Raw genomic sequence first — 17,126 nt, 5'->3', positions numbered from 1 at the left:
AAAAATTTTTTTTTTTTTTTTTTTTTTTTTTTTTTTTTTTTTTTTTTGTTTGTAGATTTTCACTTGCTAATGGCTTTATGGCTATTCCAAAAGAATGAACTTCATCTTTTAGGGTGATTTCCTTTCCATAATGTCTTTGCTAGTGTGAATTTTATTGCACCTACTTTTTTCCCTAGGTTCATCATCAAAGATTTTGTAGAGAAGACCCTGTCATGACTAGGAAGCATGTCAAGAGTCTGCTTCTTTAGACAATACAACTGGGGCGAGGTCAAGGCTTAATTCATCCCATTCCGTAGTTTCGTTACCCTTTAGGTTCCTACCAAGCCTCACGTCCTATAATTTGTTGACATCATTCCATATTTCTTGGATCGTGGCCATTTTGCTATGAGAGAGTCTATATAGAAGTGGATACCGCAAGGCTAGCATGATGTTTCCAATTGAGGAATCGGTCCAAAAAGATGTGCTTCCTCCATCACCCACCCTATGGAGAATTCGGCTGGTGATGAGGTTTTGGTGTTTTTTCCATGGCCCCTTTTCAGAAGAAGAAGAGGGTCAATTTGTATATGATGTAGGAGTATATTCGACCTTTATAAGTTTTCTTCCCAATGGGCTTTCTTCGTGATTGCAAGAAGATCTTTATTCTTCTCCTTTATCAAAAATAGACCAAGTCCTACCTTTTCTTTTGGGAGGCCTATGATATTCCATCAAACAAGGTGTGGACCATCTTTCCACAAAAGTTTCTGATCTTTCCATATTCGTAGCCATTTTTTGTGGAATTTTCAAACAGAGACATATAGTAACAAGGGAGGTTAGACAATGTGGCTTGTATTAGGGAGAGCCTTCCGCCTTTGGAAGTGTAGCATGATGACCATGTGGATAATCTTATTTCTATTTTTTCAATAATGGTCTTTCAGAATGAAAGGGATTTGTGGTCCCGTTTAAGGGTAATCCTAGGTACATATTCGGCCATTAACCCTTTTTATAATCGTATCTCCTGCAAGGTCTTTGATAATTTTTATGCCAACCCATAATATTTGTTTTTTGGAGATATTTTATCCAATGTTTTTTTTTATGGAGGAGACATCTGACAAATCAGAGAAGAAGATGACATCGTCCACAGATTGAAGGTAGATTGAAGGTGGTTGATACTCATGCCTTCCCTTCCAACCTAAAAGCCCTTTATTTACCCTTTGTATTCGGCCTTGCTATGCTTCAAAGTACAAGACAAAACCTCCTGTTGATCTTAGCTAAGATTCTTGATAGTTCCACAAATGTGGGAAAGAAAATCTGCTATTTCTCCTTGTTTCATGCTATTCTTGATGGATGTAGTTTATGAGATGAACCGGCTATAAATATGAAGGAGGAATGAGTACAAAATCATCCTCGCCAATAGGATTTAAAGACTTCAACAAAGCGCTGTTACTTTGTCATACAAATGTCATAACAAAATTTGTAGTTTCCTCTCATATTTAACCTTTCAAATTTGACATATACTATCCATTAAAGAAAGCAGCTGCTTTTGAGAAATATGTCAAACAAGAAAAAATATGTTTTAATAGATGTCAGGAAAAGAAGACCGACCATTTTCATATTCCAGAGCTTGAAGAATCATCTCCACCTGTAGAAAACCATGAAAAATTAAATAAAGGTTAACCGTGATGAGAATCAAACAAGAAGTTCTTTGCTATCAAGCATAATTCTCAAATACACCTACCATGTATACTGCCTTGTCACACTGTTAAATACATTTCAACGATCCTCGAATGGGAAAATAAAAATATCTTATTCTATCCTATTTTTCTTACACAAATTTTAATCAACCAACTACTGCTACAGCTGCCAGCTACTTTTTTTATCCATTATAGGCTATGAGCTAACTTCACAGTCTACTGCCAATAATAATCAGCTAAGGTAGATGAGAATTTATTTATCTTAGCATTTCCATTTTTAGAATAAATAATATTGATCAATAATTTTATAAATGATATAATTATAGTGTAAAGTGCATATAGCATATGTGCAAGATGCTTGTTTGAAAGAGCTACAGAAAAAAAAAAAACAGCACCGGGTCAAGAAGAGAAAAAACATAGCAAGTATTAAGCATCGAGCTTAGTTACGTAACTTCCTAAGCTTACGTAGCTGACCTTATCAAGATCCTTCACAATTTTAGCTTCTGGTGAACTGTTATTTTCATACTCCATCCACAATTCACCGATTTCCTTGGCTGCAATATTCACACATATTTTTATAAGAAAAAGGTGTTGGCAGACAATGTTGAGGATTATTAGGAGTGAGTCCCACATTGGTTAATTTAGTGGAAGATCATGAGTTTATAAGTGGGGAATACTATCTCCATTGGTATGAGGCCTTTTGGGGTAGCCCAAAGCAAAGTCATGAGAGCATATGCTCAAAGTGGACAATATCATACCAACGTGGAGAGTCGTGTTCATCTAACATGGTATTAGAGTCATGCCCTAAACTTAGCCATGTCGATTAAAATCCTCAAATGTCGAACAAAGAATTGTGGGCCTCGAAGATGTAGTCAAAAGTGACTAAATTATCGAACAAAGGGTGTACTTTGTTCGAGGGCTCCAGAGAAAGGAGTCGAGCCTCGATTAATAAGGGGAGGCTTATAGTGTACTTTGTTCGAAGGGGAGAGTTGTTGGATCATGGGTATATAAGTGGGGAATACTATCTCTATTAGTATAGTGAGGTCTTTTGGGTAACCAAAAGCAAAGCCATAAGAGCTATCATACCCTTGAACCTCAAAATAAATGACTGAATGGCATACCTCTTGAACCACCACCAAGCAATTTGCACATGTGGTCTAATGCTTCTTGTTCTCGTCTACTCTTTTCCATCTTTGAAATCCCATCAAATGGGGTAATGTCACCAACAATTGCTATTCAAATGATGTGCAAGTCATGGAAAATTTTCATTTAATAACAGCAGTCCCAACAATTCAAATAGATTGACTTCTAATCCTTTTCGAGACTATATATTTATCTCGCCCAAGAACATGAAGTTTGTTTCAGAAAAATATCGAGGCAGTATCAATATCGTTCTAATCCAACATTAAACAAAAGATGTTATCACCGTCTCTTGTAAGGCTAATTAAGTCCAAATGACAGTGAAACATAAAACAGTAAAGGAAGGGACAAGAAATTATAACTCACCTTCTGCAATGTCATGTACAATTGCCATTTTTATACACCTGAAGATATACATAAATATAGCATCAAAACACCTTCCACACAACAGTACAAGGGGCCGAAAACAACGACAATGATGAAGAGTGAAACATAATCATAAGAGCTGATCATAAAATGTTAGGAATAACAAACTTGTCTCTATCGACGCCCGGAATATCCGAACTAATGAGCGCCATTATTCCCATTCGGTACATATGATCTGCTATGGATTCCGGATCCTTGACTCTTCTACGAACCCAGCCAGTTCTTTTCGTAGTCTAATTCAGATTGAAATAAAATGGCATGATCAGCAATACTTAAAAACTGGGAAGTGAATAACACAAACCAGATTTCCGTTTAGTTTTTTGACCATCAAGCTATTAATGAATAGGAGAAATTCAGACCCCAGCATTTAAACAGGAGAACAATAAACCGTATATAATTGGTGAATGCTTTAAACCCCCCAAAAGTTTCAGTACTCCACTAACTCTGGTTCCATTTTTGTATCCCTTTCCCTCACATTTCTAGCGAGGACACCACCCATCAAACAACTTGAAACTAGAAAATGCATTGTTTGAATGGCAGCATTTAAGGTTACCTTGAGGCGCTGACAGAGGGTGAGAAAATCAATAGCCGAAGAAGCTGAAGCTGCTATGTCGGAGGAAGGAGGAGGATTAAGAGCAGCGCCGGCGTCGACGGGCATGGAGGAGGAAGGAGCTTCATCGGTTGCCATAAACGAAGGAGAGGATTTGAAGGGAAAACTGAGAATGAAACGAAATTGAAGCTCCAGCCGAGTGCACAAGAGAGTTGGGAAGAAGTAGCGTGTGTACACAGTTGGAATGAGAAAACTTTTTCAAACGAAATTTCATGTTGATTTGTTTCCACACGCACCAATACTCTATTTTCGAGTTAGGTTAAGCTATCGAGTTTAAAAGCAATTTAGAATAGTTAATTTGGTTGTTCGGTTCCTCCCGAGTGTAACTAAGAATGAGAAGAGAAGTAGCATGTGACACCGAGTAATCAGTAGCGTGCACATGAACGGGATTGGGAACAACGTAGAGTGAGATTGCTAGTCAAGTAGTTTGCTGACTGTGAACCAAGTGTCACAGTCATACATTTTCAACCGTGCAACATTATTATTTTGACACACTCATTACAAGTTTTTAGGGAAATCCAAATCCTGTATACATTTTCCGTCCGTCTTTATGGATTTGTTGAACCTTATGTGAGGTTTGTCTTCACCAACAGAACACAACTCGTGTAGAATCCAGGTTTGTTCGACTATATACGTGCGCTCGTACATGTATGTTCAATCGTTTGCGACTTCGTTTGACTTGACTCTATACTAAGTCAAGCTATTTGACTTGACCTTGCTTCTACTAGGCCCAAGGTCTCTCTTGTGCACGTCGAGTCTCAATTATGTCATCTAGATTCCCAATCACATGATCTTCATGTCATGATATCATCTCAAGTCCTAAGATATCATCGATCATCCGTAGCTTACTTAGACATGTCTATCGAAAACGGTCCCATGTATTGTTCATCTCATCGAGGCCTCCCGAATATTCATCTATCTGGGTTCTATCGAGGTATTGGACTCTCTCGTGTCTGTGTCAAATCATTTACGAACTTTGTACCAAATAGCGGGTGCATATACCAACTTTCGATAAATGGGGCAGGGCGCAATGTTGGCACTTCAGTGCCATCCGACACGATCCTTAAAAAATTCATTTCAAATAAAGTTGTCTAAGACACTCGTCTTGCAACCCTCGCTCTCACTTTGCCTAAATCAAGAAAGGTAAATTGGGCCTAACTTAGCCCAATATACTATTAAAGAACACGGCCTAGAAAAAGTAAACTTGGGCCTTACTCAGCCCAATATGCTAATAAAGAACACTGAAAGGCCCGAAGTCCAAAAAGAATCTATAAAGAGGCTTCTGGAATGAAAATGTCTTCGGTTCTTCCAACAAATTTATAAACGCAGAGTCTCGTCTTCTCTCCCTAAAACCCAGAATCTGAGAACCAAATCGTTTCAAAATCTTAGAATTTTGTTGAATCGTGGGTGAAAATGGTTCGGATAGAAATGGAGGAATCCGAGGACGAAGTTCCCAGTCCTCCGAAGGCCTCTGCATCAACCCAAAAAACGACGGATTCAAGCGGTGTTCCGTCAACATCTAGTGCGAGCCAAGAACCTTCCGATGGCTACGAGACTGCCAGCGATGGGGAGCTTGGTGATAGTGGTGATGAGAATCAACAGCATCCTGAACAACATCCAGAACACGAGGAACAAATTGCCGCGCTAAGTGAAGATGAGATTAAAGAGGTCTTTCCCTCCTCTGAGCTCTGTTTAGTGCTGTTTTTTTTTTTTTTTTGCTTGGCGATTGGTTTCTTTTGCTTTCTGCGATCAGCATTATCGGCGATAACATTAATGATTCAATTTCTCTGGTATCCATTTTAAAAGTAGTTCGTGTGTTGTTTTTCCCCTTGTCCAATTCCAATTTTATTTGAAGTTGCCTACAACTTTAACCTGGACTGTAATGATGTTCGACGAATGAATCATTTACTCTGCTGGCGATTTTGGTTCTACATTTAAATGTTTGAATGAGAATTGATGAATGTACGAAAATGAATTGTTTTCATATCGCTTTGATTTTCATATCACGGACAGTTGATTTGTGTTTTCGTGTGCGATAAGAAAAATCCGTTCTGAAAGTCGCAGGGAATTTTAAGTCGTGGATATTTTGATGGAGCCAAGGGACCTGTTGACAGATTGTGATTTGTTTAGGATCTTGATTTTCCTTGTTGGTTGCGATAACATGACCTACCGACATAATTCTGATGCAGCTCAATCGTTGTCCCCCCTCCTCTCTAATTATGAGAAATGGGTCTCTTTTATCTAGAAATAAGTAATTTAGTAAATGGATATCTAAGCTATTAAAATTTTGTGATTGTCATGATATGTTCGTCCTTTATGCAAGCCTAAAATTTTCTTGGTTCATTTACTGAATCCTTCTACTACATATCTGGCAGAAAGCCTTGGCTGAAGCAAATAATGCAAAGTTGGCGGGCAATAAACTGTTTGGAGAAGGGAAATATGAGGAAGCAATAGTGGAGTATGATCGTGCTTTGAACATTGCTCCGGACATGCCCTCTGCAGCGGAGTTACGGTCCATATGCCATGCCAACCGTGGCGTGTGTTTTCTGAAACTAGTATGTCTTTGTTAGATCTGAAATTGAAAAAGACTACCATGTGTTATCTTGTTTAGATATTTTTCTTCATTTTTTATGCATTATAGCCATATTCATATTTTCAATGTCTTTACGAATGTCACTAGAGGGTTACATGTCCAATTTTAGTGATCTATGCGATCTTACGGTAGCATGCTTAATTTCTACATGGATGCTGTTGTTAGTCCCAATTTCAGTTTTTGTTAATCTTGAGGCTATTATGAGTGGCTTCAATAATCACCAACCCAGAAAGATAGTGATTTATTAAAATTCCCATTCACAAATATATGAACATGTGCAGTTTTTTGAAGACCTTGATTAATTTGGGGGATATGCTGTTTCTTTCTCTCTCCTCCATCTTTTAAATTGTAAACAGAAGCTTTTGAATGACCTGAAAATACAAATTTGAATCACCTCTCCATGTGAAGGATTGAATTTTTCTGATATCATGTGGTCATCCTTTCAGACTCGTTGTGTAGGTTCTCTGGACTTTGCTGATTAATGCCTAGTCTTCGGGCTAGAAAGGAATTGAAAACTCTTAATCGAGATAGATATAAGCTACTATTATTTCTAGGATACTGTTAGCTGCTGCTTCTTGGGGGGTGATGGACAAATATTTTATAATTACTCTGTGATTTTTGCCTTGGGGAGGTCTGTTGGAATACTTTTGCCCAATTTCAAGTAGAAGCCTCGTCTACCCTCGGCATTAATGATTTCAATATCTAAGTTTCTTACCCATTAAAAATAAATACATAAATGAATTGAAGTCGGGAGGGCTATCGCATGAAAACTATGATCCTTCAAAAAGCCAAGGCCTCGAGGATTAATTTGTTCTGTTCACATGCCTCAAATTTCTCCTTTGTCACTAACTATTAATATTATGCATGTATATTTTAACTTCTTAGTTCATGCATCTGAATTTTGGCTGTCTTGTGAACTTAATTTGTTCGCTTGCTTCCATTTTCAAGTAAGATGGATTGAATCTAGACCTTTCTTGTGAGGTTTTGCTTTAATTCCACATGCATTTTTTCTTCTCATCAGCAGGATAATGTATGTTTGTATCACGTAGTGATTATCTTGAACATAATTTGTTTTAAGGAAAAATATGATGAGACGATCAAAGCATGCTCAAAGGCAATTGAAATCAATCCTGCATATGTCAAAGCTTTGTCTAGAAGAGGAGAGGCTCACGAGAAGCTTGAACACTTTGAGGAGGCCATTCATGGTAAACTTTGCTTTGCTTATGTTACCTTAAAATGGTCAATCTTGCCTGCAGTTGTTTTCTTTAAGGCTTTCCATTTTGTTCTGGAGCTGTTGTATTAATCTTCCTTCCAACATATATTTTATCTATTTACAGATATGAAAAAGATATTGGAATTGGACTCATCAAATGACCAAGCTAAGAAGGCCATCCGTCGCCTTGAACCATTAGCCGAACAAAAACGAGAAAAGATGAAAGAAGAGATGATTGGTACGCGGCATTATACTGTTTTGAAAGTATTTTCGGTATTGTATTTCACTATTCTTTGTTTTAGAATCTGCTTCCCTACCGTTCAAAGATTAGCCACATGCATGCGAAGTAGTCGTTATTTCTCGATGGATGTTGCTACGCGCTAACAAAGAACCATGGCAGAGCCAATCGAGTTTTTTCATTCTAACTTTTTTTACATATATGATCTTTATGTTAAACAAACTTTGAACTCTGTAATTACTGCATTTTGTGCATTAAGCAACGTTTGAATCTAGACGAGTGAATACACATTGGATGTCGTTCGAACAATTACTTCGTCCTCTAAGTCGATATTTTTTGCCCCTATTCATGAATTTGCAATGCTTCTGTTTGAGCAGGAAAGTTAAAAGACATGGGCAATTCTTTGTTGGGTCGTTTTGGCATGAGCGTGGACAACTTCAAGGCTGTCAAAGACCCAAATACTGGTTCCTATTCGATTTCATTCCAACAATAGCTTGGCTTTACCCAATTTGTATTTACGACGTCGATGGTAAGAGAAAAGTATACGGAAAAAGAATAAAAATCGATACCCGTTTGTACCGGGCGTCGTTCATTCCTGGATTTAATGAATATAACTGATGGTAGTGTTAAAATTTGGGGGTATAGTTTTTACTTTGATCTTTCAGACGGCAAATTGCTGCTGTGTTTCCCATGCATGCTACCTTATTTGTTGGTTGTACCTTGTGATTGTTTAGTTTAAGGGTGATTTGTGAGTTTAATTAGTGCAAGTTTTGACTTAATTGATATCAATGAATTCTTAGAGATTTTACCTCTCTATTTGTTAAAAATATAAGATGAATTAGCAGAGATGAATTCAAATTTAAATTGGGACAAAATTGACTTCCTTACCAATAATTTTTTTTTTTTTTTTTAATATAGACAGAAAATACATACATTAAGCGGCATGTAAAGACGGGGGTAGAGAATATAATATTGTCCTGGCTCGTTTATGTAGGAATTGGACAGGGATAGGGAATATAATAATGTTCTAGCTCGTTTATGCGGGAATTGAGCTAGGATAGAGATAGAAAATATAATATTGTCCCAGCTCATTTATGCGAGAATTGGGCAAGGATGGGGATAGGGAATATTCCCGGTTCGTTTATGCGGGAATTGGGCAAGGATGGGGATAGGGAATATTCCCGGTTCATTTATGCGGGAATTGAGCAAGGACGGAAATAGAGAATATAATACTGTCCTAGGAAAAAATGTTTTCCACTCCCTACTTCATTCCCCGTCTCCACGGATATATCTATAAATAAAATGGACATATTCGAAACGTTAAATTCATCCCAAAATATTTCAAATACCCTAATTTAAACTTTAAAAAAAAAAAAAAAAATCAAGAATTCCTTGTTACAATTTTTTTTTATATATTAAATTCAAACTGCATATACAAACTCAATTTCTAACATAGAATATTATTAAAATATTTAGGTAATAAACGGAGACGAATCATTAAACAGTATTGTTTTTTTAATTTTTATTTAAAAGTTAAGGGTACCTAATGTAATTTTAAAAAGTTTAAGGAGTATTTTTGAACCAAACATTTTTTTTTTATTTTTTTTTATTTTTATTTTTATAAAAGATCTAATTTGAACGAAAGTAGTTAGGATTATTATTATTATTATTATTATTATTTATATATAATTTGAGGGTTTTTTTTTTTTTTTTTAAAAAATAATTTCTTAAAAGTTTATTTCATTTTTTCTTAATAGCAGATTAGGATTCGACCGACCATCCCCGGTTTACACGTGAAGCCGAAATCAGAGGCCTCATTGTTCTTTCCTCCTCTTCGGATCATTCAGATACCCAGCCATAACTGAGCAAGATTTTGCTGCAATTTCACCAAACAATTTCGAAATCGAGCCGACATTGATGGCAAATCAAGGAGCAAAGAAGCGCAAGGAAGAGAACGCTCGTCATATGGCAAATCTCCGTCGTCTCATCATAGCCTGTAACGTACGCACTTCTATTCGATAGTTTCTCCTAAATTTTCTTCACTCTTACATCCGTCCTTAGTGATTTAGTATTCAGAAGATTTCTTGAGTTCTAACCTGAAGTAGTCAAAATCAATCGATTTTTCCTTTGGATCATGTGTTTTTCTTTTGGAGATTTGACTTGGAATTCCGAGATGGAAATCATTGTAGGATGATGTGCTTTTTCGTAATGAAGCAACAATTGGTTGTGTCGCAATGTTAATAATTGAATATTCTTGTTATAAAATCTTCTGGAGCTCCTTCTCGAAATAATCAAAATCGATTGATTTTTGTTTGATCTCACACCTTACGTTTCATTTTCTCAAATTGACTTGGAATTCCGAGCTGGAAATAATTGTAGGATGAGGTGCATGTTTCATAAACAAACAACAAACTGTTACGTCCTATGTCCATCGGCTGAAAGTTTTAATTTAACATATTAATTTCTAATACTACGATTCTGTTGGAAACAAAGAATGAAGATAGTTTTTATTTGTTTATTTGTTCTCTTGGGTAAAAATCCCCAAATGTATGTTCTCCAAATCAGACTGTAAATTAAAGTCTGACAGGTATCACAAATGTGCATGAGACACTTATAATGTAAGGTCGAGGAAAATCTTGTGATTTCTTCAGAGCAATATGAGATGACCAAAAGTTGAAGGATGGAGAATTAGTTTATATTTTTTATGTTTCATGCACTAAGTTCAGAGTTTGTTTTGTATGGTAAATTCTTCTTTTGGATTACTAATTTTGATCCTAAGAGTTGTCAAAGGAATAAGCACCCTTCTGAGCATATCCCGATGCTTCATCATATCATTTATTTTTACCGTAACCATGATTCATAAAGCGTAGGAGCGCCGTGTGGCTTAGTGGAACTGGTATGACTTCAGTGTTATGCTGTTTACTGTGTGTAACTTGTTTGTGCAGGTTATCTATATCTTGGTTCGAATGCTGATTTTTCATTCAAGTTTCACTTGGAAACACTGGGTTGGTCTGATTGTCACATCCGCAGCTTATTTTATTCCTTACAACCAACTTGCCAAAATGGCAGACCCAACATATGGTGATGACGGTGAACTTCTAGATGGTGGGTTTGATATGAGTACTGGTGGAATTTGTGGGTATGTCCTCTGTCTTCTTAATGTATGTCATTACATGTCAGTTTCATGCATGTTTTTGTCTTCTTGATATAGAGTATAATTGTTGAATACAGACCTGACATATTTAATTGTTCTGTAACCCAAGTTTAAATGAACCGTAGCTCTGAAACTTGCTAAGACTTGGTATGATATATTGTTCACCGTGGATCAAATTTCTTGAGGAAGATGAAGCTATTTTTTTCTGGTTGTCATCCCAAAATTCAGTATTAAATGCTTGAAATGGAAGTGAATAGTGATTTGATAATCGGATTCATTGATTCACAGAGGATAACATGAAGCTATTTTCTCTGGTTGTCATCCCAAAATTCAGTATTAAATGCTTGAAATGGAGGTGAATAGTGATGTGCTAATCGGATTCACTGATTCACCGAGGATAACATGTCAGACAATCAATTGATTAAAAAGACATCAGACGTCTGCAATTTCAGCTCAAGTAATCCGACGGAATTCTCATTTTGTCCCACTCTTCTTAAGCCTAGCATCTCCAAAGGTCCCCTTCTGTTGGGCCTTTGCTCTAAACTCCCTGAGCGTCTTTCCTTTTCCTTCATCTTGAATTTTGGCCATATCAACCTCGTTATAATCTTTCTTCTCAACCTTGGGTTGCTTCAGAGGGTTTGCTTTCCCTCCTAGCTTGTATGACATGGCGGAGATGTTGCTAGGGATGCTCATGCGCAGCAATTGATGGCTTGATGCACTGATATGTTCACTCTCTGGATATAATTTCCTTTTCCTCCTGGATTTCATGACTTAAATTGATTTTCATTTATAGCATTGTAAATTGATATTTAGTATACTTGTCATTTGGCTTAATAAGTCTGGATAAGGGCAATGCACATGAATGCCACGATTGTTTGGTCTATCGCTATACTGGGTTATTTTTCAATTTTCTTCCTTGAGAAAATTCCAAATTAGATATAAACATCAAAGCAAGCTTGAAACTTAAATGATATAGGGTTAATTTTTTCTTTTTGGAAATGGCAGTGCTCCACTGATTACTTTTGATCAATTGATGTGTTAGTTTCATCCTCAAAGAGACAATAAATCCATTGCTAACGTTTTTTGACCTTACATAAAATTAAGAGGTTCTGTAGGAGGTTGGTGGGACTTGGGATACTATAGAGATTGAGTTAAAATTATTTCAATGAGGCGATTCTAGTTTTTAAGATGACATAGTCAGTGTCGTAAACATAGCTAAATTTAACTATATCTCAGAATTGAAAATGTGTTACATTTTCAAGTAGCACCGCCTTTTCCTCTGAAGGAAGGGCAGGAACTTCAATGACTGAAATACAATGTAATGTAGGCTGGGTCGGATTTAAGGCCATCTATCTCGTAACTTGTTGTTTCTTATGTGCTTTGGTAATTTATATGGTAATTTCTTTGGGATTCCAACTTAGAAAATCTCATTATAGCAAAATGAGCTTTGTTTTGTTTTTTATTAGACAGATAAAGTAATTGACTTCAAAGTTAGACCAATTATGAACCAATATGTTCATATGGCTACAAGTTCTTTGAAACCTCACGGCACTGACATTGGGTGAAAGATTCACCTAGAACAATTACCGCTGCCGTAGTGAGAATTGGATTGACAGAACTGGTCTCGGAGGCTTCCATCCATAAACAGTTTCTTGGCATTTCAATAAGTAATTGAAACATCTTTGATGGGTTGCCTTGTTCTTTGCAGCTACATGCATGACGTGATCTACATTACGAGCTTTGTGCAAATAATGTCAATCCTCTCTGGGAAGTTTTGGTACACCTACCTTGTGGTAAGGTCCAAATACTTTTGAAATTGAACTTAGACATTTAGTGTAATATATAGCCTAGGAACAACCCTGATATTTGGGTGTGAAATAATGTCATTGATATATCTTTCTGAAATGACTTTAGTTGTACATCTAAACAATATTTTCATTATTACCTATATTAACAAATGCTCATGCATCTACTAGAAAGTTCAAAATACTTCGTCAGGCGACCAACAAGTTAAAATAGGCACATCTCCACTCTGTTTGATGTTCATTTTTCTGTTGCTCTGCAGATTCCAGCATTTGGGGTATACAAATCTTCTGGTTTAATTAAGAGTTTATTGTCACACGGTTCAGAGGTAATCTATCCTCATCAAACAAGATTTTCTGTTTATAAACACGGTCTGGTCTTCTCTTTTCATTTAGGCGTGTACTCGTGTGTCGTTTAGGATGAACCTGAGGATGAGAAGACTCGCAAGAAGAGGGAAAAGATGGAGAAGAAAGCTTCAAGAGTGAAGTTTATGAAAACCAAGAATAGATAATCTTCTCTTCAAAATTAAACGGAACCAACTTAAGTAATGAGATGCAAATTTGAGCAGATGGACAGCAGACACAGTCGAGTTATAGATACCCACTTGAAGTTAGTTTGTGTATTTTTCTGACTAATTATAACAGGAGAATAAGGGGCCGAAGTATATCACTGTAACCTCCGTTCTGTCAACTGAGCTTTTAGAAGTCCCTGTTTCCTCTTTCAAAATGACATCACAGGTACACAACTTTGCAGCTTTGGTTTCCTTTAGAACAGACAGATCTAGGAGAAGGATATCAAAGCAATAGTTTTAATCTCTTTTAAATTTCTTTCTACACATTTTTGCTTCCCAATTCCAAGTTTTGGTTCCTTGATATTTGACAATCAAGAGCTCCCATGTCGGTTAGGGAGGAGAAGAAAGCATTCTTTACAAGGGTGTGGAAACCTCTACCCAACAAACTTGTTTTAAAACTTTGAGGGAAAACTCGAAAGGGAAAGCCTGCGAAGATAATATTTGTTAGCAGTGAACTTGGGTTGTTACAATCATCCTACCTTTAGCATTTGCTTCCTTTCCTTTGAAATTAATCGTTAGAGAGGTGGCAACTCGGTTGTGGCTCCATTTGTGCCCTGCTCTCCAAAAGATATGAGATGATAATTCGATTTTGTTTTATAGAAAAGGTAGATAAGGCTTTATGTTCTTGAATAAAGGAGGTTAGGCTTCTTAAGATTCCACTCAAATTGCAGGGACCATTTGATTATTATCTAGTTTTAGTTTGATTTTGTTGGAGTTATTTTTAAAAGGCTTTTGAACCTTAAGGGGGTTAGATTTGTGATGATTTTTGGAAAATATGTTTTCTAACGAATATACTTGTTGAATAAACACATAACGAAGAGCATTAATCAAGCCTTTTTTTTTTCTTCTTTTCAAAATCATGTGTTTATCTAATTAGACATTATGAAAATCTGAAAGATTAGGTCACAAAATATATATTTTTTTGCCTTTTGAAAAGTTATTGACTTTTAGTTTGAATTAAAAGAGCAAAGTATCAATTAAATGAACGTTTGTCGATTAGAATATTTGTTAGAAAAAACAAAACACAGCGATAATATCGATTAATCAATCGTTATAGCTTAGAATATTTACTAGTGGGTTTTAACTGTTTTCACTTTTAAAATTACTTTCAATAAATAAAAAAAAATAATAATAATAATAAAAAAAATAATAATAATAAAAATCTTTCTAAATAACTTTAAGACAACAGATTGCTCATTTGTTTGGTTATTTCATTTCTTTACAATTTACATTACTTTTTACATTTAAAGAAGGCTTATATACATGAAAGTTGTAATAAGCAATTTTAAATAAAATTTTAATAGGTCTAAATTGGTCGAGTTATGAAAATGATCAATCCAACCTTGAAATTTTGTATAAATTTATTTTCTTTTTCTAATTTAAATTACATCTAAACTTTTTGAAGAGAAAAAAATAAAAATAAAAATAAAAAAAACCAAAGCAATGTATACTCACACCTCTTTATTAGAAATCATGTATTTATCTAATTAGACATTATGACATTGCTCAATTTGAATTTCTAAATGCGCAAACATGGGCTGATCAAGTCCTTTTGCCCACCCTACCTAAATACAGGATCAAGTCTCAAGCATATTACCATTTACGAACAATTTTGAACAAGATCTCAGTAACACCACAAATGAGTTATTTAAGTAGGAAATGGTGGAAGAAGAACATAAAATAATCAATAACTTAGCGAAAATAATACATAATTTACAGACTTCATGGCATGACAATAGTGACTCTAATTAACAAACTCCCCAAATTCTACGGTTGTATTTTCTTTTCTATTTACGGAACTGCCTACCATTTGTGCCAGAAAATAAAAGTGAGGGAGTTTTTATTTTCTTCTTCAATAGGTTGGTAGACTGGAAGCATTTAAGGTCATAATGGATAACCTTTCTGAAAGTAAATGAACTTTCTTGGCTTCCATGGAGGAAACGAACTCATAACCTAACGTCGTTATTGGCGATCGCAGTCAAAAGATTGAATTCACAGTCCAAACTTCTCGAGAACTCGTTCTGGTTACTGAGACTTAAGTTGTACTCCTGGAAGTAACCATTGTAGGTTATGATTGCTAGTGTGGCCCTGTATCAAAATCTAAAATTAAATGGGAAAGAACTTGCTCATTTCTAGAAATACAGGTATTTTCTAGAAGTTACTTACTTCACTGAGTTTGTTTATGGGTCAAAAATAAGATTCTACTGAATCATGATTTCAAATACTAAATGACCTTAATTTTCAGAACTTATCACAATTGAAATATGGTTTCATTTGAATGACCAGAAACAATTCTTGTAAGCAATCAACAAGCCTAGAGTTTATAGGATGCAAGGTAAGCTATTCATTTCAGGGAAACTACCTACATGCAAATAGGTTGGCATTTCACAAAAAGGCAATCGTCTTTTATTGAGGATTTTCTTTATTGGTTAGTCATTGGTGCTAAGGTGGAAAGGAACCTGTGGGACTTCCTATAGAAGGTTCAGACAATGGAATGCTAGCTCGTAAATTTGGAGATTATGTACCGTCCATTTGACCTTGAGACTTCATAATGTAACCTTGTGAGATCCCACACACATCGGTTGAGGAAGAGAATGAAACATTCTTTATAAGGGTGGAAACCTCTCCCTATCAGACATATTTTAAAACCTCGAGGGAAAGCCGGAAAGGAAAAGTCCAAAGAAGACAATATTTGCTAGTGGTGGGCTTGGACTATTACAAATGGTATCAGAGTCAAATACCAGTCAATGTGCCAGCGAGAAGACTGAGCCCCGAAGGGAGGTGGACACGAGGCAGTGTGTCAACAATGACGCTGGGCCCCAAAGGGATGTGGATTGGGGGGTCCCACATCAATTGGAGAAGAGAACAAGTGCTAGCGTTTGGCAAGGACGCTAGACCTTGAAGAGGAGTGGATTGTGAGATCCCACATCGATTGGGGAGGAGAACGAAACATTCTTTATAAGGTGTAGAAACCTCTCCTGAGTAGACGCATTTTAAAAACCTTGAAGAGAAGCCTGAAAGGAAAAGTCCAAAAGGAAAATATCTGCTAGCGGGGGGCTTGGGCAGGTTTGTAAAATTGAAGCAGCAGTTCTCTTAGGAGTATGATGCTCTGTGACTTGGATTATAATGAGTCCTCGCCTAGTCAAATGGGTTTCACTTAGTGGGAATTAAGGAACTTACTCTAGGAAGATCATTTCATCAGGCGTTCCGTCTTTGTCCTTGTGGTTATCTTTTCTCTTATTCTCAACAATTGGAGTTTTTTTTTTTCTTAACATTAATTTTTTTTGTATTAGGCCTTTTGTAACGCACATTTGTACATGATCTGAAAACAGGTTTGAAGAAAATGGAAGGATAAGTTGTAGAACGGGGAGCACTCAAGGCTTGCAGATCACGAATTATAAACAACTCACCTGCAAGCTACAATTTCAGAACTTGATGTATCGGCAACCCTGTCAACCTTGCGTATCACTGCATAGCTGCAAAACAACACTTCATAAACTTGATAGCAAAGTTGCTAAATTTGGATTTTTTTTAGCAAAAGCTAAGAATGATCTGCACACTAGGATGATTCTGTAAAAGAAGGCTACAAATTCCGTGTCAAAAAAGTTATTGAATGAGCTTAAACAATCAAAAAGTTGGTGGATACAATCAACTTCATTCTTATTCTTCTTTCTTTTTTTTTTTTCTTTTTTTTTTTTTTTTTTTTTT

At 36.1% G+C, this 17,126-nt stretch overlaps 4 protein-coding genes and 1 pseudogene across 12 annotated transcripts in view; 2 read left to right on the top strand and 3 right to left on the bottom strand.

The window, feature by feature from the left end:
- The window catches only part of LOC111494015 (HD domain-containing protein 2-like), a 6,339-nt gene extending 2,360 nt beyond the window's left edge, over positions 1 to 3,979 (bottom strand). For 2 of the 3 annotated variants that reach the window (XM_023143997.1, XM_023143998.1), the window contains exons 1-6: positions 3,790 to 3,931; positions 3,345 to 3,469; positions 3,177 to 3,214; positions 2,792 to 2,902; positions 2,145 to 2,224; positions 1,582 to 1,618 (exon numbers count right to left, since the gene is read on the bottom strand). In XM_023143997.1, coding sequence (XP_022999765.1) covers positions 1,582 to 1,618; positions 2,145 to 2,224; positions 2,792 to 2,902; positions 3,177 to 3,214; positions 3,345 to 3,469; positions 3,790 to 3,924 — 526 coding nt within the window. In that variant the 5' untranslated portion in view covers positions 3,925 to 3,931. Of the gene's footprint in view, positions 1 to 1,581; positions 1,619 to 2,144; positions 2,225 to 2,791; positions 2,903 to 3,176; positions 3,215 to 3,344; positions 3,470 to 3,789 lie in introns of all 3 variants that reach the window. The other variant, XM_023143996.1, reaches the window with a different exon arrangement.
- A 1,168-nt stretch (positions 3,980 to 5,147) lies between these two features.
- LOC111494007 (tetratricopeptide repeat protein 1) lies at positions 5,148 to 8,657 on the top strand. The gene is made up of 5 exons (XM_023143985.1): positions 5,148 to 5,514; positions 6,222 to 6,401; positions 7,518 to 7,644; positions 7,777 to 7,890; positions 8,268 to 8,657. The coding sequence occupies exons 1-5, from the start codon at positions 5,260 to 5,262 to the stop codon at positions 8,381 to 8,383; spliced, it is 792 nt and encodes a 263-aa protein (XP_022999753.1). The 5' UTR covers positions 5,148 to 5,259; the 3' UTR covers positions 8,384 to 8,657.
- Positions 8,658 to 9,642: 985 nt separating this feature from the next.
- LOC111494021 (transmembrane protein 208 homolog) lies at positions 9,643 to 13,719 on the top strand. The gene is made up of 5 exons (XM_023144004.1): positions 9,643 to 9,891; positions 10,836 to 11,029; positions 12,753 to 12,837; positions 13,110 to 13,175; positions 13,266 to 13,719. Exons 1-5 carry the CDS (start codon positions 9,808 to 9,810, stop codon positions 13,356 to 13,358), a joined length of 522 nt encoding a protein of 173 aa, XP_022999772.1. The 5' UTR covers positions 9,643 to 9,807; the 3' UTR covers positions 13,359 to 13,719.
- Positions 11,037 to 12,017, bottom strand: LOC111494029 (annotated as a pseudogene).
- Positions 13,720 to 14,998: 1,279 nt separating the features above from the next.
- The window catches only part of LOC111493984 (autophagy-related protein 18b), an 11,233-nt gene continuing 9,105 nt past the window's right edge, over positions 14,999 to 17,126 (bottom strand). For all 7 annotated transcript variants that reach the window (XM_023143952.1, XM_023143954.1, XM_023143951.1 and 4 more), the window contains 2 exons: positions 16,829 to 16,894; positions 14,999 to 15,506 (listed from right to left, as the gene is read on the bottom strand). In XM_023143952.1, coding sequence (XP_022999720.1) covers positions 15,365 to 15,506; positions 16,829 to 16,894 — 208 coding nt within the window. In that variant the 3' untranslated portion in view covers positions 14,999 to 15,364. The remainder of the gene's footprint in view (positions 15,507 to 16,828; positions 16,895 to 17,126) is intronic.

The sequence above is a fragment of the Cucurbita maxima genome, unplaced genomic scaffold (assembly GCF_002738345.1).
Source record: "Cucurbita maxima cultivar Rimu unplaced genomic scaffold, Cmax_1.0 Cma_Scf00019, whole genome shotgun sequence".
Lineage (NCBI taxonomy): Eukaryota > Viridiplantae > Streptophyta > Magnoliopsida > Cucurbitales > Cucurbitaceae > Cucurbita > Cucurbita maxima.
The sequence above is the reverse complement of the archived record's forward strand: the minus strand, read 5'-3'. Positions and strand labels throughout refer to the sequence as shown.